At 40.6% G+C, this 27,686-nt stretch overlaps 1 protein-coding gene across 1 annotated transcript in view; it reads right to left on the reverse strand.

Moving 5' to 3' along the window:
• Positions 1-27,686, reverse strand: part of LOC308547363 (uncharacterized protein) — a 645,955-nt gene that overhangs the window by 215,220 nt on the left and 403,049 nt on the right. The window contains exon 6 of the mRNA XM_081117608.1: positions 9,517-9,550. Coding sequence (XP_080973734.1) covers positions 9,517-9,550 — 34 coding nt within the window. The remainder of the gene's footprint in view (positions 1-9,516; positions 9,551-27,686) is intronic.

Raw genomic sequence — 27,686 nt, forward strand, 5'->3', positions numbered from 1 at the left:
GGATGAAAAGGGATAGGGCATTCAGAGGGCGTTTGGAGGCCCCTGGAAACCTGGAGGGTGGACGGATATGGAAAGCAGTCAGCATGCACAGCCTGAGACAGCCCTCCCAGAGCCGGTGGAAGAAATTCTGCCGATCCAATGTATACCCGCTTGGAAAACCCAGGCCTGGTTGTTGCAGGCAACAACGAGCTAGGAATGGCCTTGCTGGGTAAGAAATGCATTGGGGAAAACCAAAAGTCCCTTAACCATAGCTGTGTACAAATTAGAGCTTTCAGCATGCAGTTCTCTGTGAGCTTTAAGTCTTAGGGGAAGAAATAATACAACACGTGCCGAAGGGTAAAAATTCGTCTAATTCCTAAGTGAAAACACAATCTCGGGCATTGCTTTCCATCTCAAGCGTATTTGCATTGATTGAACTCAGTGATAACTACTTTGATGTTTCTAGAATTGTTGATTTCATTGATCTCTAATGTTTAGCTTTTTTCTCCTTACCTCCTTCTGGAATCTTTTGACTTAGCATAGAAAACCATATTTTAGAGACAACACACTTACCCATGCAGAACTGTATTTTTCTTACTGAGAAAGCAACATAGCGTAATAGTTAAGAGTGTGGAGCTGGAGTTGCATTTACTGGGTTTGATTCCTGGCTCTATCATGTACTAGCTGTGTGACCCTGGACAGGTTACCTGCTTTCTCTGGGCTTCTGTTTTCTCATCAGTAAAATGGAGATAATAGTACTTCCACCTGGGTTTGTTGCAAGGCTTAAACAGGATAATGCCTGAAATGTGCTCAGCAAAGCACTTGATGCACTGCAAATGCTCAATATATGATAACTATTTTTTATCATAGTGATTCTATCATCATTACATGACCCTAACAATCCTTTTGTTAGTGGGGAAGCACCTACCTACAACATCAGCTTTGCAACTAACTCAGCTATTTCTTTGCTGTCTGGGTATGGGTTTTAGTGAGATTCTGTTAGTCTTTTAGCTTCTCCATCTGTAAAATGGAGATAATAATACCTTGCAAGGATGTCAAGAGGATTAAATGAGGTAATGTCTGTGGAATGCCTGGCCCGGAGTAAGTACTCAGCAAATGATAGTGTCATTATTTCCTTCTTTCTAATTACTCAACATTTTACTCATAGGTAAGAACATCCAATTTAGATGTTGCAGTTTTTATTGTTCTTAAAATCTTATTTACCTCATTTTACTTATATGCTCAAGTTTGTCTCTAGTAGAAACACTTGAAAGTGAGAAAAGAAGTACATACACACACACACACACACACACACACACAAGCAAACTTAACTGTGCTTTGTATATATATTAGGTGCTCAATAAAAATTTGTGGAAAAAATAAAATAACCTGTGAAATTCACTTTTATTATGTCAAACTTTGGTCTCCCTGTTTTTCTGGCCCTTATAGGTCTATGTTATTGAGGAGTAGTGTATTTCCTGCTTGTGTCTAAAAGAGGGGTGCAGGTATAGCAGACAAATGTTTTATCTTTGCCAAGGGCTTGGGGCTGACAGTCCAGAATTGGGGGACCTAGTCACAGCTCTACTGTGTGACCTTGGGCAAATCACTTTCCCTCTCTGAATTTATGTTTCCTCATCTGAAAAACGAGGGGCTGGATTAGATTACTTCTTTGTACCTCCTCCTGTATTCTGCTGATGGCGAGCAGGTCACTTGAAAGGATGGGGACTCCCAGGCAGCCTTCCTTTTGGAATTGGGAGAGGGAGGGGTGGAACGGATCTCCACGTGAAATCCGCTTTTCCAGTTACCAGCTGTGCGAACAGGACGAGCTTCCTGATTTCTTCAAACCTCAGTCATCCTCATCTGTAGAACAGGAATGAGCAGACCGTCTTCGCAGAACTGTTGCCCAATGCAACACGATATTGAACCTCAGGAACTTAGCATGGGGCCTGGCATGGACAGAATGTTCCATTAATGGCACCCATCATTACATGGGTCTCTGCTTCTGTCTTGGCCAGCCCCTCTGCATCAAAGGTTAACAGGCACAGTTCTTTTCTCCAATCCTCTCCTGGGCTAATTAAGAGCAACCTCTAGAAGGGACAATGCTGATGAGGCCAATAATATGAATTCAGTGTTTTTGAAATGGGCAGTTAAGTCATTCACTGTGCACTGGCCCTTCTCCACGTGCTCCAGAGATGCAGCATTTGATACCAGCACGGAGATCGGTCCCTTCCTCTCGCAGAGCTGGTTTTATTGATCTCATCATTCTCATGGGGGCGGGGGAGGAAGGGGAAATGGGGAAATGTTAGCAAAGGAGGAGGTGGGGGCAACCTGGTTTTGTTTTCACCCGCAGAAGTGGTGGCTGTAGAAAGGTTGGGAAAGAATGCAGAATTACCTTGATCTCCTGGCGTTGTGCTCCCTCCTTTTCCAATCAGTTACCAGCAGGTAGCCAATTTTATTCTCTATTTATCTTACTTGACCAGGGGTCATGTCTGTTTGCAGGGCAAAGATTAGAGAAGTGGCAGATAAGTGGCTGATAGTGCTGGTAATAAACGAGAATGAGCTTCAGGCCCGGTGTAATTAAAAATGTATAAACTCACATTTCACTCCCCCTTAAAAGTTTACAGTCACCCTTGGAAATCCTTTTTGAACCTGCATCTTAGTCATCTTTCCTGATAAGAAAAGGGAAGGAAGCTCGTGATCCAATAGAAGACACCCCCTTCTGTGCACAACCAAGCCCCTATCTGGGAGGGCGGCACCAAAGCTTTTCCTTGGCGTCTGCATGGCCACGGGGAGGGGAAGGTGTCACCATCAACTTCGGATCTACCTGTGCAGTTATCAAGCTGTGAGTCAGGGGCCTGCTAACTCCAACATCACAGGCCTAGTGCAGGAAGTGGGCAAAACCCACACAACAAGCCTAGGTCAGCTTCAGACAGGGAGTTCTCAGAACCTGGGCCAGGCTGCCATCAGCAACGTAGACCCAGCATTTGCTCCAGAGCCAGAGAAAGTTCAACTCAGCTTGGGACTTTCAGTCCATGTGCCTGCAAATGTCACCACTATGTGCTCTTTGGGGTCTGAACTGCGCCACCTTTTCCTTAGTCCAAAGTACCATCAGAATCCTGGTCACGGGAAATCTTTTATTTCAGGGGTAGGGTTGGGGTGGAGGAAAGACTTGGAATCAACCAGGCACTAGGCTCTGTCTTCTGAAAGCACTGTTTTATGCAATCTTTGCAACTGTGCCGTGAATGGGAGTATTTCCTCCATTTTGCAGATGAGGAAACGGAGGCTCCTGGAATGACTGAATCCAGGTCTTACTCATAAGAGAAGCAGCCAGCCTCCAAGCCCTCTCTCCTTCCAGCGGTCACACAGGGACAAGTGGGCTGGGTGCACTGTTGGCTTTGTTTCTGAGTGATCTGAACAACTCCTAAGAGTTAACTCAGAGCTGATGACAATCTCGGGCAGTGGCTCTGGTCCCATAAGGAAATTCCATGCCTTCCACTTCTAAGAAATTATATTGGAAAGAGTGATAAAGTTGCTTCTTCCTGGTGGTATAAGTGCCCGGCACTGAAGAGGTTACCAACCATTTTGTTCAACCAGACTATTTACAAGTAGTAACAGGGTATCTGTTTCCTGTCATCTCCATCATAGATCTTGAGGCAGAGAGATTGGAAGCCCATTACGGTCTGATATCTAATCAATACACACGGCATTCCTGCAGCAGGAAGTAAAAGAATAGGCCCTTGGGAACCGGAGTTCAGATTACTCCACTGTCGATTCCAGAGAGCGGCTAATGATAAGCTGTGCTTGAGGTGGGGGCTGGGCGGGGGCAGGGGAAGAAGCGACCATGCTTTAATGGGATAGTTAATTCAAAGATCAGACATGTATTCACATTTGTCTCATTTTAAAACTTCATGTAGTCCAGCAGAAGAAGGAAAGACGGGCATACCCGTGTCATGTGCTCCCCTCCGCCTCCAGAGGAATTTGCTTTGCTTTGTGGAGCGGAGAAATATGTTTTAGACATACACATGCATTACACATGATTTTTAAATGTTTGGGTATCAATTATATACCTGGATACACTTTCCTATAATACTAGAAGAAGGCTAAAGGAACTTAAGCATGTTCATTTGTTTTTTAATGAATATTTATTCAATGCATATATATACATACATATCTATATATCTATATATCTATATATATCTATAAAATCTGTATATAGATATATATAGATATATATATCTAGGAGCTCTGCTGGTTGGTTACCTGTATACCCAGTGCTGTCCTCATGGAACTTACACACCCATGGGGAAGACATAATTTCTTTTTTTCTTTTTTATTAAGTTTACTGATGAGTGTTTATGTCAGGTTAGTATGACCAAAGAGGGTGTAGAGAGCATTTTCAATTAGTGAAAAAGGAACAGTGTTGGGAATCACTAAGTTCTGTTTATCTCCTGCCTCTCCCACCTTCTTGCTGTGCAACCCTATGAAAGTGACTTAAATTATCTGAGCTTCAAATATTCCACTTGTAAAACAGAAATAATGCTCACCTCTTGGGTTATTGTAAGGATAAAATCAATTAAGAAATAGGAATGTTTTCACCTCAGCCCAAAGCCTATTGGCATTCCTCAAAATACACCAGTGACTCGCGTTTTCGTGCAGCCAGGGAGCGCCCCCATCCTGTGCTGGCGTTTGTGAGATCTTGGGGAGGAATCTGGTTATGAAACTTGGGTGTCTCATTTGCAGCACCCCTTCTCACTGCACTCGGTGAGGCTGGGGCTCCGTATACCAGGCGCTGGTTCAGTACTGGGATCTGCCAATAGGGGGCGTAAGAGGGAGACTGCAAGGCAATGGAGGGAGATGGGATTTGCTGCCTTCTCTTGGCTTGCCGTTCCTCTCAGCCTCACTTCACCTCGGCAATAGAGCTTAATCCCTGCAGCAGCTGTTGACGCCAGTTTCCAGCATTTGGAGAACTCCCAGGAGCCGTCTTACTGTGCCCTTCAGAGGCATGAACACCAACAAGCAACACTGCTTTCCCACACTGCTGAGTCTCAGCTCCGAGGGCCCCTCCCCTGAGCCACAAGTTGGGACTCACCTGCCCCTCAGAAGCCTCAGCTCCACCACGCTTCTCCCCTGAGCTCCTGGATTCTGAAATTCCTCCTACCTACCCTTTGTTTCCTGGCCCTAGGTGTGGTAGCCTCACACAGTTATTGTTGCCATGTGACCTCAGTGTTCCTGTTTTTGCCTTTTAAGTCTTCCAGTGCCTGTGTAGTCAAGTTCTTTCATTGAATTCTTTAGCGAAAACACCTAGTGTGGTTTGCGTTTTCCTGACTAACCCTGGCTGATACAAGAGTCAAAGGTGGCCATTGCTCTTCAAAGGAACTTCATGGTTTCTATTATTCTATCCCAGAGCAGCTTCCTTCCTCCCTGAGGATTCGAACACAAAAGCAACAACAACACACACACATACACACACACCAGCAACATGCATATTTCAGGCCCTCAATCCTCTATTCATAGGCTCTCAAACTCAGGTTCATAGAAAAGCCAGGGTAGAAACTTCACCCATCCTGCTGTCTTCCCAGCCCTTTCAACAAACCCAAACTCCTCTTTGGAGTAATTGACAAAACAAAATTTCTATGCTAAATCGTGGTCTCTGTGTCAGGGAGCTTTCCATTAGAAATTCTGAGTCTTGGCTCTGCTGGCCAAAAATGTCTTCTTGCATCAGTACGTTACACAAATTATGAAAACTGTGTTTGGACTTAAAAGTATTATCTTCAGTATGTGAGGTTTCGCATTGTCTTTAAAATGGAACAAAACGCTTTAATACATAGGACAGAATATGGTACGTAGCTTCTATTAAAATATAAAACTTTATTCAGCCCTATTAAAGCCTCGAGGTGGTGGGTATTGAATGTCTTTCTTTAATTTTTAAAATTTAGCCAAGATAGGATAAATGAAAGAGCTGAGAGCGTGTGGGTCTACTTGTCATTGCTTTCTCCACCATGACATTCAAGACTGATGGTGTGCCCTGCATGGAATAATCTCCCATCTGAGCATTAGTGTGTTTATTTCCATATACCCCTGCTGCTCCCCAACAGTCACACTCACCACCTGAAGTTCTAGGCCATTTTCAGTGCTTTCATCTCCCTCTTTGCCTTACTCTGAGTTGCGCATTGCCCTTACAATACATTTTCCTCCCCTGTGTTTATCCACATTCACCCATCCATTAAGAACCAAAAATGAACCTTTAACTGGAATCTTGCAGGCTTTGGACTTTAAAATCAATCATACACTGTCTTGTTTCAGTCTGAAACTATTCCAGGTTTATGTACGCCTGGAATTGTCTTTTGTCCTCAAAAAGCTGAGCACAACATTTCTATCTGTCGAATGTTTCTTTGATAAATATTCTTTTAGAAGTCAGAACTGGAAAAAATAAAATTGAAAAATGTTTCTCTAGATGAAATAACTTCTGGTTTATCTCTGAGGGCTCTAAGTACCACTATTTCCCTCTTTGTTTTGGCTGCCAGTAAGCTCACAGATAAGTTCTGTTCAATATCCAAAGCTTCTCTTAGTCTAGCTTTTCTGCTAAAATTACAGTGCTTCCTTTTCATGACCCTCTCACTGTTCTCCATTCAACCCATACACTCTCCACCCATTTCATTTTCTGTACCTTGGGCTTTTACCTCCATCTCGATTATTTTATTATTTTATTTAATCTATGTTTATGATATTTTGGAAATAAATATGAGGAGAAACTGTCAAGCTCAGAGTAGTGTACATGAAAAGGTAATCTGCATGTGCATGTTAATTTATGTAATTCTTTTGTAGATGAGACTTTTCTACTTTACAATTATTTCCTTAGCATTTGATTATTTTAAATAAAGCTTATTTTTACAATATAAAAATGATTTCTAAATTTTCATTAGAAAATATTAGAAATTTTTTTAAAGTACAAGGAATGAAAAATATATAATCCTAGCATCTAAAGACAACCACAACGAGGGCCCATAATATCTTTTCACACCATGTTTTTGTACAGCTAGCATAGTAACAGTAAGGTGCATATGCACATATATATCTTGTTTTTCACTATTAAAATATACATTCCTATTTTTTTGCAAAATCTTCATAATTTCTGGTTAAAAATATTAGTTGTCAGAAAAACACTGGAATAAATAACAACTCCAGATTTCCATTTCTGATTAATGTGAAGTAACAGAAACAAAATTTATTCTCTCACCTTAACAACTGACTCCAGGCAGAACAAGAAGGAAAAAGGGAAGAAAGAACAGAAGAATTAAATATGAAACAAAGAGAGGGTTGATAGATTAATACTCAACCATATCAAGAGTTACATTAAATGTAAATGGTCTAAACACTTCAATTAAAAATCAGAGTGTCATGTATGAAAAAGCAAGACCCAATATGTTAGGCAGGTTCTTCAGAGAATCAGACCCAACAGGATGTATGTATGGAGAGATTAACTTTAAGGAATTGCCTCATGTGACTGTGAGGTTTGGCAAGTCCAAAACCTGCAGCGCAGGCATACAGGCTATGGACACAGGAAAGAAATGATGTTCCAATTCTGAGTCTGAAAGAAATCTAGAGGCAGAATTACTATTTTCTTAGGAGAACTTAGTCTTTTAAGGCCTTCAGCTGATTGAATGTGGTTCATACATTAGGTAGGGTAATCTGCTTTGCTCAAAGTCTATTGATTTAAATGTTAATCTCATCTAAAAATTACCATCACAACAACATCTAGACTGGTGTTTGACCAAACAACTGGTACCATAGCCTAGCCAAGCTGACATATAAAATTAACTGTCACACTCAATTATATGCTTTTATAATAAACCCACTCTAAACATAAAAACACAGACATGCTAAAAAGATGGCAAGAGATATACCAAGCAAATATAAATCAAAAGAATGCTGCCTTGCTGGCGTGGCTCAGCGGTTGAACATTGACCTATGATCCAGGAGATCGAGGTTCAATTCCTGGTCAGGGCACATGCCTGGGTTGCAGGCTCGATCCCCATTGGGGGGCATGCAGGAGGCAGCCAGTCAATGACTCTCTCATCATTGATGTTTCTATCTCTCTCTCTACCTCTCCCTTCCTCTCTCTGAAATCAATAAAGGCATATTTTTAAAAAAAGAATGCCAAAGAGACTATATTAATATTATAAAAAGTAGACTTCAGAACAAGGAATATTACCAAGGATAAAGAAGGATATTTCATATGGCCAAGGGGTAAATTCATCTAGAGGACATAACACTCCTAAATGTATGTGTACCTAAAAGAGAGCCTCAAATTACATGAAGCAAAATTGAAATGAGGAATCGACAAATCCACAATTATGTTTGGAGACATCAAGACTCCTATCTCAGTAAATGATAGAATGAGTTGACAGAAAATCAGTAAGAATGTAGGAGGCTCAAACAACACTATCAACCAATTTGACCTACCTGACATTTATAGAACACTCCATCCATTAACAGTATAATACACAATCTTTTTCAGTGCACATGAAATATTCACCAAGATAAAACAGAATTCAATTAATTTAACACAGTTGTAATCATGTATAATATGTTCTTTGACGACAATAGAATTAAACTATTGATAACAGAAGAATATGTGAAAAATCTCCAGGCATTTGAAAATTAAGCTAAAAACTATTAAATAATTCATTGACCAAAGGAAAAAATCAAAAGAGGTATTAGATAATATTTTGAAATACATATACAAGATATTAGAATCTGTGAGATGCAGCCTCAACAGTACTTAGAGGAAAAATTATAACACTAAATGCTTATGTTAGAAAACAGGAAGGTCTCAAATCAGTGATCTTACCTGACCTACCTTAATAAATTAGAAGAAAGACAAATTAAAACCAACGAAGCTGAAGCAAGAAAATAATAAAGTGCAATCACCAATGAAAACAGAACCACAACAAAGAAAATCAGTGATACAAGAAGTAGGTTCTTAGAAAAGATCTATACAATTGATAAACCTTTAGTCAGACTGAAAACACACACATGTACATGCACATGCACATGTACATGTACATACACACTAGTGAGAGGAGTAGGGAAGACAAGATGCAAATTACTAATACCAAGTATTAAAAAAAGGGATCACAATACATCTTGCAGACATTAAAAGAACAAGGAAATATTATGAACAATTTCATTTCAATACATTCAATAACAGATAAAATTGGAAAATAACCAAAGTTCCTTCAAGAAGAAATAGATAGCCAGTATAGCCCTAAACCTATTAAAGAAATTGAATTTATAGTTAACAACACCGAAATCATGAAGCATGAAGGAAAAAGAGTGAAACATTGAGCTTTACCAAAGTTAAAGCTTTTGTTATTTAAAGAAAAAAGAAACTAAGTCTGGGATAAAACATTTATAAAACAAGTATCTAATAAAAGAATTATAACCAGAATATTAAAATGTATGTCTAGCAACTTAACAATAAGAAGACAAACAACTTTATTAAAAATTTAGCAAAATATTTGAAAGGACACTTACCCAAAGAAGAGAGACACAAATGACAAATATGCACCTGAAAATATAATCAACATCATTTGTTACTAAGGAAATGTAAATCAAAACCACAAGAGATACAATTATACATTTAGTAGAATGGCTCTAATTTAAAAGTCTGATAATACCAAATGTAGGTGAATGTGGGATAACTGGAACCCTCACACAGTGCTGGTGGGAAGGTGAAATGGTACAGCTACTTTGGAAAATCATTTGGCAGTTTTTTATAAACACACTTTCCAGACAACCCAGGAATCCTACTCCTACATATCTACCAAAATTAAATGAACACTTATGTTCAGTAAGTATAATACTATAATGCTCATAATAGCTTTACTTAATATAGCCCATAATTAGAAACAACTCAAACGACTGTCTACTGCTGAATAGATTGTGATATATCCATATAATGGAATATTACTCAGCAATGAAAAAGAACAAATTACTGATGCATTTAATAACATGGTTGAATCTCCAAAGCATTATGCTAAGTGAAGGCTGTAAAGCTCAAAGACTACATACAGTAGAATTCTATTTATATAAAATTCTAGATGCAGTAAAATTAAAGTTATGGAAAGTAAATCAGTGGATTTGAGGGGGGCTGGGTTAGGAGGAGGGAAGTGGTTGGAAGGGGCATGAGGGATCTTTTTGGGATGATGGAAATGTCCTATATGTTGACTGTAGAAATGATTACACAACTAGATATACTTATCAAAATATCATTTATATTCTCAAAATTAGTGAACTTTATGTAAATTTTATATCAATAATGCTGATTCTAAAACTACTAGTTGTCTTTGACATAGAAATATATAAAGAAAAATAACCCCTATATCCAATAACATTGAATCATTACAGAAAATGTACACTTTACAAGTAATGTCTCCATTCCACTCCCAATTCTGAATTTTCTAGCAAAAATAGCACATTTTGCATACAAAATATGCATTTGACTGACATAAAGTCACTAACACATATATAAAATAATTATTTAATACTTCATCACATTTGTGGGCCAAATTTTAATCATTTTCTAGTTATTGAAAATGTAAGTTGTTTACCATAATTCTCCATCATAAAGATGTTGGTATAAACACCTTTCACACAAAAAGCTTTCTTTCAATATTTCAGAGCTTCAGTTTTATTTTACCATTAACAAAAAAAAGTGGTCTTTATAGGGCTTTGGATAAAATAAACCACCCCGTTTTCCCCCTAGGAAGATATGTGTTGCCTGATCCACAGAACTAATCAGTAATCGATTACAGGACAATTGCGGTTTCTCTCTGTTGTAGGCTCCTGTTGCCTCTATGAACATGTTACTAGCTAGCGCTTAGGATGTGCTTATATGTGTCAGGAATATTTCTAATGAAATCTTTATGTTAACTCAGCTAATCTTTGTATCAACCTATGAGATGGGTACTATCATTTTCTCTATTTTACAGATGAGGCAACTGAGGCACAAAGAGGTTAAGCGACTTGCTCCACGTAACAGAGCTGGTGAGTGACAGAACTGGGACACAACCCATTCCCGCTTCCACCCAGCTGCCTCTTGAAATATGTTAGCAATCCTACTAAGATGACTTTCACATGCAAGAACCTTTAGAGGAAAATGGTCCTCCCACCAGCTTTTTCCTTCTCGTTTTTCTTTCCCTTTTCTTGGGCACTAGAGAAAGTTTCCAAATTCTACCCAGCAGACTTTTCGGCAACAAGTTAAAATATAACGAGAGCTTAAATAATCAAAAGAAGAACGTGTTACAATCAGAATTCCACAAAAAAGTGATCAAGCACCAGCCTTATAAATCCCCATCTGGACTGGATTTCAAAAATGGGTGGAGTTAAAGCGCTGACGTAAATCCTTTGTATGTTGCACCCTGATGTGTTCCTGCATTGTGACGCATGGGGACAAGTGGTGTAAAGACTCCTTTTGGAATCGGTGCCCTGTTTTGTACCCCCAGCTCACTTCCCGAGTCCCACCCTACCATACACAAACCTGTCACAGAGACCTGTTCCCCAATCAGAACGTCTACCTTCCTGCAGTGTCTTGAAATAACCAGAGATGTCTTCCAGCAGCTCTTTTCCTCACAAACCCCTCTTTTCCATCTACCCCTCCCCTCGGCCCTCTCATCCACTCCTGTGATTCTGCATATTTCCATTTTCTCTAAACAAAATGTCCAGCCTAGTTCCTCTCCGGGACCTTCAGACCTTTGCATCTCTGTCTTCTCTCTGTCTCCATTAAAAGCCCGTAATCACCTTCAGTTTTATATAGCTAAAGAAAGCTCCTCATTTCCTTGACCCACCCTCCTAACGTGGTTCTCCTAACTGCTCTCTCTCCTTAAATGGCACCACCATCTATATACTGTTGCTCGGGTACAGAAAAAAAAAGGTAATTGGACCTAACATTTCCCTTTCCTCGCACCCAATCAAACGCAAACACCATTGATTAAACTCCCAACTTCCATCTCAAACTGACTGTGCACTTCCATCTTCCGTAGCTTAATCGCCCTCCCCTCTCAGCTACATTCCCACAGTAGCCAATTGACTGAAAGGCCATGGCCAGGGTTGGCTCTCCTGCAAATCCATTCTCCCTTGGCAGCCCGAGGGATCTTCTTGAAACATAGATCTGACCATGGCAGTCCATGGCTGAAACCCCTCTATGTGTCCCCATTGTCCAGAGGGTGCAGTGGAAATCCACAGCAGGGCCTGCTGGGGCCTGTTTGTCCTGCATCTGACTTCACCCGCAGCCTCATCTCACTCTCTCCTCTACAGCCGCATGGACCCAGCTCTGCTCATTTAGACACAGCGAATTCCTTTCCCTTCGGGGGACACTCTTTCTTTGCCTCTTCAATCAGCCAAATCAGATTCACCCCTTAGTTCTCAGTTTAAATGCCATCTATTCAGAGGAATTTCCCCTACACCACAAGCTCTTCCTCCCTTGCGTACATCCAGGCTGAGTTTGTCCCCTTATGTGTCACTGTATTTGGTGGCACCTGCCATATTTGCAGTTATAAAGTCATTTTCATACCTTCTTACTAATGGCCTGACTCTGTCAGTAGACTTTGAGTTCCGTGGGGCAGGATCTATATCTTACTTGTTAATTTCTATATCTCCAGAACTAACACAGAGCCTGTCCCCACAGAGTGGTGTTCAATAAATGCACATGGAATCCACAAAATAAAGAAACCTTTCTCTACGCAGGCAGAAGTTCGAGACAGTCCTGATGCTGCTAAGTTTCCATGTTGGCACAGAAGGCTGCATGGCTCTGTAAAATCCGTGCCAGGACTGCATATCAGCTCAATTTCCTCTGCAGAGTCACCTTCAGAGACACTGTCTGCCTGCTGGTGACATCTTCTCCAGAGCTTCAAATCCCTCACATACCTCAGACCCTTCTGGGCAGGAGTCCTTGGCCCAACCCTCCTGGAAAAACTTAATCCAGAAAGAAAAAAAAAAAATGAAGAGAAACCAGAACTAGAAGGCTGCCTTTATTGCAGCTAAACTGTTGGCTTAACTTCCTAAAATACCGTTGAATTTTCTTTCTGCATACAGCTGTGTTTATAGAAGGCAATATCATGTATGTAAATAAATTCAGATGCCGCTCGAGTTATTTTAAAACAATCAGTCTAACACTAATCAGCTTACTCAGAGACATAATCCTACCCTAAAAAAGTGACAAATCAGAACACAGTGTGTGGAGTAGAAGGCATGGCAAGAAAGTGGCATGTAAGTGCGAGAATGCCCCCAGTGTCCCATCCGAACGTGGGACTGGCCGGTCCGGATGTGTCGGGGGAAATGCCTTCAGCTGCCGCCTCACCACCACATCCCAGCTTCCTGGGGGCAGAAGGTGGACATTCTGATTATTAATTAGTGCATTATTAATACATTTGTTCCCAGTTCTCTGTGAGAGCCACACCCTTTCCCACCAGCTTTGCCAGGAATCTGTGGGGCCTCCTAGCCTTCCAGAAAAACAGCCTCTGCTCCCAGGCCCACCTTACGCAGCCTCTCTTCTGCAGATTATACCTTCTTGCCTCACAGTCCTTCTTATGCCACCTCACATAATATGGATAATAATTGGTGCTAATTTCTAAAAGTCATTGAGCATTAACTCTATGTTGGAACCTCCCAAGTACAGGAAATGTGCATTCATTCAGTAACTCTTCACCTTATGAGGTCCTACCTTCATCACCTCACTTTACAGGTGAGGCAACTGAAGCAATGAGTGGTCAGGAGCCTGCCCAAGTCACCCAGCTGGTAAAGGGCTACGCCAGTGATCCAATACTTCTCCTCTGCCCATAGCTGCTTCAGTTGCCAGGTCCCAAGTGGTGTATTACGCTAACCTTTTTTCCAAGCATCTAAATTTGAAGAGTAAAATTTGTGTCTTGATTTTTTTTAAAAGATATGGAAACTGGCTCAAGGAGGTGATGTGACTTGCTATTCCCCTATTTCTCAGCTGACGAGGGAATGAGGGATAGGGCTAGATCTACACTCACCTCTATCTCCCCTCTATGTCTGATTTCTTTCTAGCTAAAATCATGTCAGAAGACTTGTTCAGTTTCACCCTGGCTCTTTGTACAAATAACTCCATCTGGAGGGCAATTGCCAGCACATGATAGTTGAACAACGAAATGTTTTTGTTGTTGTTGTTTTGTTTTTGTTTTTCTTAATGGGCACCATGTGTGATGCAAAGAAAATCCTCTGGTTTCACTTGAGAAGTTCACAGTCTAGATGAGGTCAAACTAATGCCCATGAGTTAGTAAGAGAACAAGTGAACACTAAGCCTTTTGTGCTCAGTAACCCAACAAGGCCTTCAGAAGAAGGAGATGCACTTGCCAGAGGAGCCTGGGCAGGTCCCTGGTGAGATGGACAGACCTAGGTTGTAATCCTGGTTCTCCTTGAACCGGTACATGGCCTTGGCCAAGTTCTGACACACCCCTGAGCCTTTACTCTTTCATTTATAATATGAGCTTCTTCTTTCTTGCTGTTCTGCATAGGAATAAATGGGGCAAGTGACAATGCCTGGTATTAGGTGGCACATATCAATGCCAGTCTCTCTGTTTTTTCCTCTCATTAAGCTTTTCACTACTACCAAGGGCCATGAATGAAACGGGGCATTCACAATTATTCATGTGTGTTCCCTTGTGTGCGCTTTAGGGAGCCCATTGTTTCCCATGTGGCAGACCCCTGGGTCATCTCCTAGAACTTTTCAAAAGTGATTCCGTGTTTTACAGGGCAAGTTCATCTGTTCTTTGGAACTTCACATATGTCAGGGACTCTGCAGAACTAGCCAGCGTACAGCCCTTACTGGTAATCTTGGGAACATGAGCCCAAGATGAAGGGAAGAACGTTTATGAAAACTGTTCTTGCTATTACTTTTACCATTATTGTTGCTGCTATAATTATTGTTTATACTAGTTTCAAATACTATTACAGTTTCTGAAGCTGTTACTATTTCTGTTTCTACCACTACTAATGCTATAATGACCACCATCGCTGCTGTATCATATCTACACACCCTTCCACACCTGTTGCTACTACACCTGCCCCCACCGCCACTGTAGTAAGTCTCTGTCGTGTTCTTCTCCTGGCCCGGTGACTACCGTAAACACCAACCTATTACAAGTCTTCCCTCTCTTACTACTAATACCACCGCTGCCAGAAGCTGTTCATCCTTTTGTCATGCTTTCTAGGTACCAAGCATTGTGCTAAACACTTCACGTGTATTTTTCACTTAACCACCATAAAAGTTCTGTGGTGCAGGTGTTTCTTTTGTTCTCATCTGACAGATGAACAAACCAAGACTTAGAGAGTCAATGAAGATCCCAAGCCCTTGCCTTGGTGAACAGAGGCGGGGCCGAGACTTCCACCATTTCTCTCAGGTCCCCAGGCCTGTGCTCTTTCTAAATCTCCATGCTGCTTACAGCCACCTCAGCTTGGACAAAGTGTTTTTTCATTTTTTTTTTTTCATGTTCTTGTGCAGGGAGATGGGAAGTCCTCCCAGTGGGGAAGGACAATGACTGGACATAGAGCTTCAGGGTAAACAGGAAGCTCACACAAAGCAGCCAGCCAGCCGGGGCAGCTTGTCTGCTGACCTTGGCCTTGGTCATCCTCCCCACATCCCCTTAAATGAGCAGTTCCACACCTGAGATGATCTATGCAATGACATTTCCAGGTAGATTTTTCTCTGCCACTTGGATGACCAGCAAGAGAACTGTAGACTGGACTCACAAAGACACACAAGCCAAAGATGGTGAATAATAAACAGCTTTTATTCACACAAAGCCTTTGTTGCTTGCTTCAGCTTTGCCCATATTTCTACCCAGGTACCCCACAGTTGAACAGGCTTGTCCTGTACATCCATGAACTAAATGGTCATTACTGCCTCTCCCTAATTCGGTGGCACTTCATTCTGCATACAAAGGGCACAACTATTGAAGGATGCATCCATTCTTGCATTCCATTAAACAATCATTCCTTCAATAAAGATGCAGAAAGGACACAGGTCATGCCATGGCCATAATGCTGAACAAGATGGAGCTTTCTTCACTCTTGAAGCCATCCTTACTCTCATGAAGATGACATTCTAGTGGGGAGGTGATCAAAAACAAGAAAAAGTAGGTAATCATAAACTGTGGTAAGAACTCAGAAGGAAATAAAGAAGGGTCAAAGACAGACAGTAAGGGGTGGTGGGTGGGACACACCATAGATAGAGTGGTAGGAAAGGCCCCTCAGGATTCACCATTTAAGACAAGCTTTGCAGAATGCTAAGGTGCCAGCTAAAGCGCATTTTCAGAACAATATAGGGGACAACATGTGCTTGAGGTAGAGAAAGAGAGCCAGCTCCACCCCTCTTTGTATCAGACTTGCTGCCCTAGGCCAAATCAAGACCCGTAAAGAACCACGCCCAGCTGGTGTCACTCAGTGGTTGAGTGTTGACCCCTGAACCAAGAGGTCCCTGGTTAGATCCACAGTCGGGGCACATGCCTGGGTTGCAGGCTCGATCCCCAGTAGGGGACATGCAGGAGGCAGCCAATCGATGTTTCTCTCTCATGGATGTTTCTATCTCTCTATCCCTCTCCCTCCCCCTCTCTCTAAAATCAATAAAAACATATTTAAAAAAAAGAAAACTGACACTTGAAGGACCCCTGTCTGATAAGGGATCTCTTCACCTTCATCACAGATCAGTACCACAGGCCCTTGAAACATGCTGCGGCAGAAACTCTAGTTCACTTAAAAACTCAGCCCCTCCCATTCTATTAACAGGATCCTCACTTACCACCTGTTTCTTTTTCAAAGTGCTTAGGAATAAGACGATCTTTCTCCTTTTCTCTATAGCTACTACATATTCTAGTTTAGGAATAGGGGAAAAATCAGCACATCCAGAATCTTTAATTTTAAAGAAAACTGTAAATTAATATTACGATAAAACAATGTTGATATTAGATGTAATCAATGAGGGCGGGGAGAGAGCTGGGGAAAAATACTTTCCCAAGACACTGGTCCAAAGTCTGACAACTCCTCCTCGTCTTATTTCTTATTCTGACGCAAGGTGAGTATGAAGAACAAGATGTTAATGTCTAAGAGCGATGAGAGTGGGTTCTGTCCATAGTGTGCAAACTCAGGCCCTGGGTGGGGAAGGTATTCGGGAATAAAACATGGTATTTTCTAAAAAAAAACCTGGTTTATTGTCACCATAGACAACAGAAAGATCTCAGTCATTGAGACATCCTATCATGTGATTCTCTCTTTAGGTCGAAAAGCTGTCAGTCAGTGGTTCTCCTTATGACATTGTTACCCAGCGCAGGCTAGCACTCAAAGAATGGGAGTTGGCTTAATTACTTCCCTTCCTCCGCTCTCCCTCCTGTCTTTTTCGCCTCTCTCCTTTCCTTTCTTCCTTACTTCCTTTCTTTTAACCGAGGTTGACAACTATTAGGATACTGGCCAATGTGTAGCCAATTTCTAAAACTCCTAGATGGAGATTTTGCCTTTTCAATTAGAGGGGTCACAGAGAATGAAGACTCACTCAGAGGGAGTATGTGGCATAAGGACTAGGAGCATCATCACCTTTGGTCTAGAAACAAGTTCAAATCCTGGCTCTATAACCTTGGGTCAGTGACTTCATTTCTTTGAGCCACAGTCCTTTAACCTATAGCATGACAAAAATGGTACGTCTTTTTTGCAGGATTGTGAGATGGATTGAGTAACACAACCTCAAGCAGTATCAGAATATTGTCAGGTCAACTCATTGAAGGTAATAGAGCTTGAGCTTTGAGGCCTTTCTCTTATAGAGACCAGAAGTATTGAATGTTTTTATAGTATTTGAAAGCTTGGTAAATTCGTACTTTGTAATCTTCTCATTCTAAATAAATATTCACTTTCATACTGAATTTTGTATTCATAATAATGTATAATTTTTCTTAGAGTCCCCAAATTCCATAAGTTCAGGCCCTACAAATCCTGTATAGTGTCCAGCTTGGTACTGGCACGTAGACAGCATTCACTAAATGGTAGATGATAGCAATTTCATTTAAATTTTTTAGAGGTTTTCAAGATTTTTCATATTAACCAGTTAGAAATAATAATGGCAATGAAAATAAAAGCATATATATCCTGATTATTATTATCACTAGTGACAATATTTAAAAATATGATCACCACATCTACAGGAAACTAAACGAATTTTTGTGTTAGCTACTCCGGTGCCTTGTGGTGAGCATCGCAGAATTTCTTTAAAGTCCCTAAAATAAAGATAGATAATTAATGACTAGGGCAGAGGGAGAAAGAGAAAAGATTCCCAATCATCAATGTCTGGTTAGTTATTTTTTCATAGATCACTCTCCCTGGACGTTTTCATTAGTAGTCCATGCCCCTGTGACAACAGTTACCAAGGGGCCCAGTAGCACCTCTCACCCACACAGAGTGTATTCAGCTATTTCTGTGTCTCTCCATTGTTTCTCACAATTGGAGTCTGAGAGGCTGTCATCTGTCCCACTCTCCTCCATACTGTGGTCTCATTTTTCTACAGAGTTGAACTCTGGAGAAAACATTGGTAAAAAATGTGAATACTTCAGTGCACATTAGAACGCTCTTTGTTTAAATTCACTCCCACCCCATTTCTATGCAAGGAGCCTGGTGAGGAGGAAGGAAGGCGTGATCAAAGGGACATGGCCAAGTTGCATATTTAAAATTCCATCAGTTCGATTTCTTTAATGCAATATGGTCATTTTTAATCTTGCCCTGTTTGATAAATACCCACATTTCAAGTAATTGTTAAGATTGTGTCTTTTTTTATTAGAACTTATTTGTCATTATTTGACAGTCGTTTCTAATCACATTTGTCATGTACTCCGTTTCCTTCATGAATACTGATGGCTCCTGAAATAGAAGCTTATGAAGCCCCATTCATTCCTTGAACACACACAGTATGCCCACCACCCAGGAGACCATTTTCCTCGTCATTCAAAAATGAGAAAATGAATAGCAAAAATGAGTGGGAGGTTTATCTTTAGACACAGAAACTAGAATTGTTTGGAATTTTTTAGAATTTTGAGGACAGATTTTTGTGCAGTGGATTCAATCACTTGTGTAGTTGGGGAGTTTAGATCTTCAGGCAGTTTGAACACACACATTGACAAGTTTAGAGTCAAAGTTGTCTACTGTATCAGTTCAGCCTGAATTCCTAGCACTGTGGGAAACTTCACACAGCCAAGTCATGTCATTCACCAAAGAGCCATCCGTGTGTTCATTCAGCAAATATTTAGTTATTTACAGTTTCCATTCACTGGACAGATATTTATTCATTCAATAGATGTTTATTCATCCATTTATTCAACAAATAATTTTGTGTTTCAATGGGCATTTGTTAAATTTCTACTGTAAGAAAGAAAGACACAGGATGAAGCGTCTTGGCAGTTGCACTGTTCCCACCATGTGCCTATAAATTTCAGGGATGTTATCCTTGGTCTTATGTCACCATCGAGGAAAGGCTATAAGTCTTTGGCTTGATTATGTCACGTGGTATCACAGCCTCTGTGAGGTGTAAGAATGGTGGCCAGCAAATGGTCGAGACCATGATGGGTCTCTCAATTACATTTTTTTTTCTCTTGCAATGAACATGCATCGGGGTCTGCTCTATATAAATATTTTGATACTAGGTGCTCAAAATGAAAATACAAGGAAAACATTGCCTCTACAAAGCCTCATAGTCCAGAGGTGTCCAGGACACTCTGGGAACCCAAATTTTAATGTGAAAGGGAGTTGGGAATTGAGGTGAATGAATGAATGAGGCAGTATTTTGGGTCTAGACTTCTGTGCCTGCTCCAGAAAGTAAGTCAGGCAGAGAAGACTCCCAAGAACAAGCAGAATCTCACTAAGCAGCTCCTTCTGGCCACAGAACCCTGGCTACAGACATTGAATCCCCCACCAGTGCAGGACTTAATTACTGTAAGAAGTAAAGTGAGCACTTTCCAAACTATCCTGTAGGTAGCTTGGGCTAAGCTTTGACCTTTGGCAGCTCTCACCTCCCATCATTGCAGAGCCTGCCTGGCTGGATATCAGCCCCTGGGTCTGAGGGAATTATGTACATCCAATGCTGGAGTGTCTGAGAGAAGAAATGACTGGTGGGTTGGGGAGTGAATTTCACAAGCATCAATTATAATCTCAGACCCCTCCAAACACTTTCCATCTCCCAAGCAGTTTATAATTAGGGAAGGATAATCATAAGTTTAGCAACTCCCAAAGGAGCACCTTTGCAAACTACACATGCTCAGCAACGTCTGTTAACCCCTTTGGATGAAGGATAAGCATATAATCTGCTCTAACTTGCTGCTTTCAAGGTGGGCAGTATCAGAACCAGGTGCTATATCTAAATGCCCATGACTTAATTTTTCATGCTTTATGAGTGACACTGGGCCATAGTGGAAAGTACGTGGGAGTTTCAGCTAAAGAGTAAAGACCAGATTTTCAATCACAGTTCTGCCGTTGATAACTGACTGTGAAGCCTGAGCAATTTCCCCAAGATCTCTGACTCTGTTTCTTCACCTGTAAAATGGAAAGAAAGTCAAATCTACATGGTGAGGCTATTAGAAAGTTAGTAAAATGTCTATAATGTGTGGGCGGTGACTACACATAGAGGATAAGAAATGCAATTATTACTTATATTAGTAAAACATACTATCATTTTACAAAAAAACACACACATATATTCCAAAATACGTATTTTTGTAAAATGAGCATGGCCTCTACAATTATCCAGTTCTTGATAAAACCTTTTATTTTATTCTAAGGGTTTTTTTACACTAAAAGACATAAGAGTTTCATTTTGGAAGAAAATTCTTCATTAAGATAATTTAGCATTTCAAAAGAACATAAAATCACTTCCCAGTTTGATTTGGAATTTAGCATCCGTTAATTTCTCTTTGTTCTTCTCTTCTGGTTGTGCTAATGTCCCCTTTGTGTGTGTACATTTGTCCAAAGCAATCTAAGAAACAATCACCTTAATTGATCGGGCGTTAACCTCTAACAGCTTAAGATATAGGCTTTTTCTCTATTGCTCAATCCTTGCTGCAGATGTAATTCTCTATAGTGCTTACATCTTTGTCACCATCACCAGTGGTTCCTTCTCAGGAAAGCATTTCAGTAAATAAATGCTATTGCAAACAAAACAGAACATTTACCAGAGAGGCCCCACCATCGCAGAAAAGCCCAGTTATGGTCTTACGCTTTGCCTGGTGGTGTACATAATGATAAATTTCATACAGGTGTCACGTTTTTCAAGCCCCCGGCAGGGATTGATGGTTTCCAGTAGGCTGATCCATCATCCAGGGCAGGTGGCACCCTATTGGAATTTCAGAAATCTGTTCCCAATCACATTCACTGTTGGGTGACTCTGTAACGACCCTATTTGCAGTGCGTTACTGAAAATCAATGTGCCACATTCAAGGTCAATGTACTGTTGGAAAACTCTTTAAGCACTGATGGATGGATTGTGCTCATTCAGAATAAATGTGAGAAAAAAGTGACAGCTGAGCATCCAGCAGTCACGCCAACTTTCAAAGGCAGGCTTCCTTCTTTAGTGGGCAGTGGACTCCCGGGGGGGTGACATCACACATTTCCTCTTGTTCTCTGTTTTGGGGGATGTGTCTGCATTGGTTAGTGTGCCTTTCCTCACACAATTAAAGCATCAACATCCAGAATCTCTGTGGATATTTTATCAGCCTAATGCGTTCAAATCCCTACAAGTCCATTTGGAATCCAAGGATTCAGTATGAGCAAAATCAAGGCTGAGCACAATGTGGACTATGTAAAAACGGTTATCTTAGGAGAAATAATCTGGTACCTAGCCAAAGGCAAGACACTCATTCATTCAGTTTACTCCACAAACATAAAATCTTCAAAACGTGCCATACAATGAACCTGGGGTCAGGGGTGCAAAGACGAACAGGCACACTCTCTCCTCTCCACAAGCTTATAGTCAAGGAAGAGCGATGGATGCACAGCCAAATTACTAAATGCCACGAGATGTATGCCTTGCGAGCAGTTGTATGGAGAGAGAGGTGAGTGCATAGTGATATATACCAGCAAAGAGCACACAGAAGGAAGCTGCCAATTCTCTCTGGGACCATTGCCTATTAGAATGGTTGTGATTAACACTTAGGAAACTGGAAAAGCAAGTAAGCTGGGGTTTGCTCAATGAATTCTAGTTGCCAGTATATTTAAAGATTTTCTTCTTTAAAAAAAAGAGGTCTCCAAAGTGGCAAGGTAACATTTGACAGTAATAGATACTAAGGTTATAAAACAGATCCCATTTTATCACCATATCACTTTGGTCCTTATGACCTACTTATCAGCCAGGCAGAAGTGATGCTTGCCCAAGCTTCTCAATGTTTCCCAACGACAAGTTAGAAGCCTTCCCATGGAAAACCAGAAAATATATCCTCTGTCTCCTTGGATAGAGACTAACTTTCACTTAAAGTTTCTCTCTTTTTTGGTTATTTTAATTATTAGATTCCAAAAGAAAACATAAAGGCAAAAACTGGGCAGCTGGTAAAATGATACTAGTACCTGGGAAATATTTTAAAATGTTTCATATGAACAAAACAGTGTTCATATAAACCAAAGATATCAAGAACAGATGAAGTGGTACAGATGTTTTAATCTCCAATCACAAAGCTTTAGGATTAGACATGCAGGCAATAGGGAGCCATTCACCGTTTATCTTTCTACAATACTGTACCACACACACGCGGAAGAACACACAGAGAAATGAGCAGATCCATGTTACAACCCTTAGTTCAAGAAGCAGAATATGACCAGTGCCCAGAAGCCCCCCATACCCATTTCTACTTACTTCCTCACTGAGGGTAACCGCTATCCTTATTTCTAACAGCATAGATTAGCTTTCTCAGGGTTATACTTCATCTAAATGGAATTATGTACTAAGTCTTTTTACTCAATATTATGTTGATTAGAGTCATCATATTGCTCGGTATAGTTGTAGGTTATTTCTTGTCATTGCTGCATACTATTAAATTATATAAATATACTACTTTTTAATACATTCTACTACTGACCTACATCTCTATGTCATTTGCATTTTGGATCTATGACAAAGGCAACTGCTATGGGCATTCTAATACATGTATTTTGGTGAATCCGTTTGGTTGCAGTAGAGTGTTTGGTTTTAGTAGGTAATGCCATATTGGTTTCCTAAATATGGTTGTTCTAACATAGTCTTCAATCGGCCCTACAAGAAACTTCTTGTACACCACAACTTCGACAAAACAACTATGATTTTTTTGTATATTCAATTAATGTTTGCCTTTTAAACTAGATTGTAAAGTTCATGAGGATCAGAACCACATCCGCCTTTTTTTAACCATTGCATTTCCAGTAGCTAGTACAATGCTTACCGCGTGGTAGGAGATACGCACACACACACACAAACATGCACACAAACACACATGCACACATAGTGTGAGGCAAAAGTAGGTTTTTCAGTTGTGAGTACACAAAACACAGTTTATTCTTGTATTATTATTTATTAATTATTGTGTTATTTTCCATACGAACAACTGTAAATCTACTTTTGTCCCACTCTGTGTACCACCCACCTAAACAAACGTACAAATATCTATTTTCTAGAAGACTTCTCAGATTATAATATTTTTCTTAGACCTTTTTCTGTTTAGGCAAAATCAGTACAATATCCTACATTCTTAATTGCTAAATCTATAATTATGGATGAAAATGGAGAGTTATAGGCGAGATAATAAATTAATTTCCATGCCATGCCAAAATACTCAGTGAATTTGATAATTCAATCCAAAATGTAGCTATTGTAATGAGGAAGACAAATTTTTTAATACAAGTAAATTGTAAGTAGCAAACAATTTTCTTCATTTATTTCCTTTACAGATGTTTTTGTATTGTGTTATATACAGCCTATGTGTGTTTTTGTGACTTTGTGGCAGGAAGAAAATGTCAGAGGAAAAGGGAACAGTAATGCAAATGTGTGCTTTATTAGAACCTCATCCCAAGTCCACATCCACAGCCATCGATTAAAGAACTAGCTCTCTTTCCACTGATTAATTTTCTACTTGACCATCGTTAATAATAAGGCTAGAGAAATGTGTTTACATAGGGCAAAATGAGAGACACAACATACATACGTGAGTCATCACTAAAGGGTATCAGAGGTGAGAGGGTAACTATATTAAGTCTAAAACCCTTGCTCCCTCCCGGAACCCTGTTTGCCCTTGGAGAAACCTTTAGTCATATTATATTAGTTGTAATGAATGATTATGTCTCAAGCACAGACTTAGAATTAGAAGTGGCTTGGTGATATATCAGTTTACACTTTCTCCATAGTTTAAGTCTGATTAGTTATCTAGTGCTATGGAACAAATCCCCACAAAACTTAGTGACTTGAAATCAAGATACTAATTGACTCTCACAGTTTCTGTGGGGCAGGAATTCAGAGCCGTAGTTCTGACCCAGTGTGTCTCATGAGCTTGTGGTCGAATGGTGGCTGGGTTTGGGGTCATCTCGAAGGCTGCTTCAGTCTCATGTCTGGTGCTGGCTAGGAAGACTTGACCACAGGAAGCAGGGCATCTTTGTTCAGTTCTGTGTGGTCTCTGCATGCAGTCTCTCCGGCATGGACCTCTTATTTGTTGGCCCAGGGGCTCCCGAGGTGCATGTCCCAAGAGAAAGCACCAGGCAAGGGCTATCTTATCTTTTATTACCTAACTGTGAAAGTCATGCAGCATCACATCTAGACTCACTCAGAATCAAGAGAAAGGAACATAGACGCCACCTCTAGATGCAGGGTGTCAGCATTACACCGTAAAAAGAGCATATGGGGTTTACGTGGTCATCTTTGGGAAATACTATCTGCCACCAGCTCATTGCTCCAGTGTTGGGAGTGTATCTTGTGCCTCAGCTTGGCCATACCCAGGACATTAGGAACCTAGGCAGGGATTGGGAAAAGGTGGGTACTCAATCAGCACACTCATGTGCTGGCTCTCTGGGGCAGCCACTCTCATAGGTCTCTGAGCCCATACTGCTTCTTCATTCAGAGTCAAATCTGCCCTCCTCTGGCTTCTTTCCTCATGATTCACTTCTGGCAACTTATTATGGACTGAAGGTGTGTGCTCCCTCAAAATTCATAGGTTGAAGCCCTATCCCCCCGTGTGATGGTGTTTGGAGGTGGGTCTCTGGAAGGTACTTAGGTTTAGATGTCTGGAGCCTGGGACCTTCATGATGGCACTAGTGTTTCTATAAAAAAGAGAAAGAGAGCCATAAAGGCCATGTGAGCACACAGTGAGAAGGAGGCTGTCTATAAACCATGAAGACAGCCCTCACCAAGATCTGAATGCGCTGGCACCTTGATCTTGGTTCCAGCTTCAGAACTGTGAGAAATAAGTGCCTGTTGTTTAGTCCACTCAGTCTATGGTATTTTCTTTAGCTGCCCAAACTAAGACACATCTATATCGTGTCCTATCTCTGTAGGCTTATATAAGTATACGCTATATAAATGTTGACTATATGAATCAATCAATTAATTGTATCTGTATTTATCAGCTCAGGCTGCCATGAAACAAAATACCACAGACTGGGGGGCTTAAACTACAGAAATTTATTCTCTCACAGATCTGAAGGCTGGGCATCCAAGAAAAAGGTGCCAGCAGGGCGGCTTACTCCGAGCCCCTCTCCGTGGGTGGCTTCTTGCTGCTTCCTCACATGGTTGACCCCCTGGTGTCTCTTCTTCCTACAAAGACACCAGTCACCCTGGATTAGGGTCCACACCAACGGCCTCATGTTAATGTAATCACCTCTTTAAAGACTTGACCTCCAAACAGTCACATTCTGAGGGAACACAATTTAGCCCGTAACACTAAGGTTATAAAGTAACAGTGCTTCTTTGGTCATGTGCTTCAAAGATCTGAACATAATGATTGTATTGCCCACTCTTGTCCCACCTTCTCAAAGCTCAAATCCACACCCTTGGCACCACTGGTGCTCCATAACGCTGGGGCACTTATTGTTTTGCCAGAAGTAATTGCTAGACTTTGGCACAACAAATCAAGGCTATCATTTCCCTGCCTTTGAAACTCCATCTGTTAGAAAGTTCCCTGTGCTCTGTTTCTCATTAACATTCAGAAATCTTAATTGTCCTTAAATATGCCAGTATTTTCATTATTATATTATTTAATCTTTACAGCCATTATGTAAATTCAATATTGGTATACCCATTATACAGGTACAGATACTGAGGACAAAAGAGTTGGGCAAAGATATAGGTCTAAGGATAATACCTGACCGTACATCTAAAGGTATATTATCTGCAGCACTTTTCATTCATTGTGTGCAACCTCCAAGGTCTACATGAAGACAGTGCTATATATAGCCTTCTCCTGAGCAATCGAGTGAGGTCAGAGGGGCCTGTTAATGTTTCCTGATTGCATTTCCTTACCTTTTCTTTGCACCATTTAAACACATTTATGTGCACATTTGTTATATAAATTCTGATCGTAAAAATAATGCATGCCTATTTTCCACAATTTGGAAGGTGTAAAAGAGTTTAAATTTGAAAATAAAAACCACCCATTATCCCACCAACCTAAAATGATAGCTCAGATATTCCTTTGTTTCTTCCAGCTATATATTCACACATACACACATACATGTATGTTTTATACATATAATATATGCCTATATCTCAATATCATAAAACACTCCTCATAAACTTGATTTTTAATGGCTGCTAAATAATTCCATTGTGTATATGTAGCCCAATTTATGCAATAATCAACCTCCTTTTTTAAAAAATACAGAAGATTGTAATATAATTCTCATGACTCCATTAATTACACTTTCTTGTTAAAACATTATTCCATTTCTTGGTAAAAAACAAAAAACAAAAAAAAACACAACTAATTTCTTCAGCTTGGAATATGATCTCTTGTCCTAATGAGGCTATATATGTTCTACTCATAAGCCATAAGATATTGTAGCTGGAAGGGCTCCTGGAAATCATAAGCCCCAACCCCTTTATTACATATGCAGAAAAGTAAGGCCCAGAGAGGGGAAGGGGCTTGCCAAAGTCAACAACAAAATCTGGGACGTCTAGGGTATAGATCATTACTACAATCTTTATAAAATGAGGTGTCTTTCCCATTCCTTTACTCATTCAACAAATATTTGGGCCGGCCGGGCATGGCTCAGCGGTTGAGCATTGACCTAGGATCCAGGCGATCAGGGTTTAATTCCCAGTCAGGGCACATGCCCGGGTTGCGGGCTCGATCAATGACTCTCATTATTGTTGTTTCTATCTCTCTCTCCCTCTCCTGTCTTCTCTCTGAAATCAATAAAGATATATTTTTTTAAAAAAAACAGCACACAAATATTTGTTGCGTGTCTTGTACGCATTAGGCAATATATACACATAAGGCAGGAAATGAAATAGGCCGGCTTCCTGTCCCTTGGAAGTTATAGTCACCACATCCCTTCCTTCTACTCCAGAGGTCTCCACAGGGTTTTCTGAACAGGTGCCCTGCATCCTTCTGCCCAGGGCCATTCTCCAGCTTCAGAAATGTGCCAAACCCTCTTGCTGAACAGGCTGATATGTCGGAGAATTAATAGTCCAGAAGTGACCTTCAACCAAG

Source organism: Miniopterus schreibersii, assembly GCF_964146895.1.
Source record: "Miniopterus schreibersii genome assembly, chromosome: 18".
In the NCBI taxonomy this organism is placed as follows: Eukaryota; Metazoa; Chordata; class Mammalia; order Chiroptera; family Miniopteridae; genus Miniopterus; species Miniopterus schreibersii.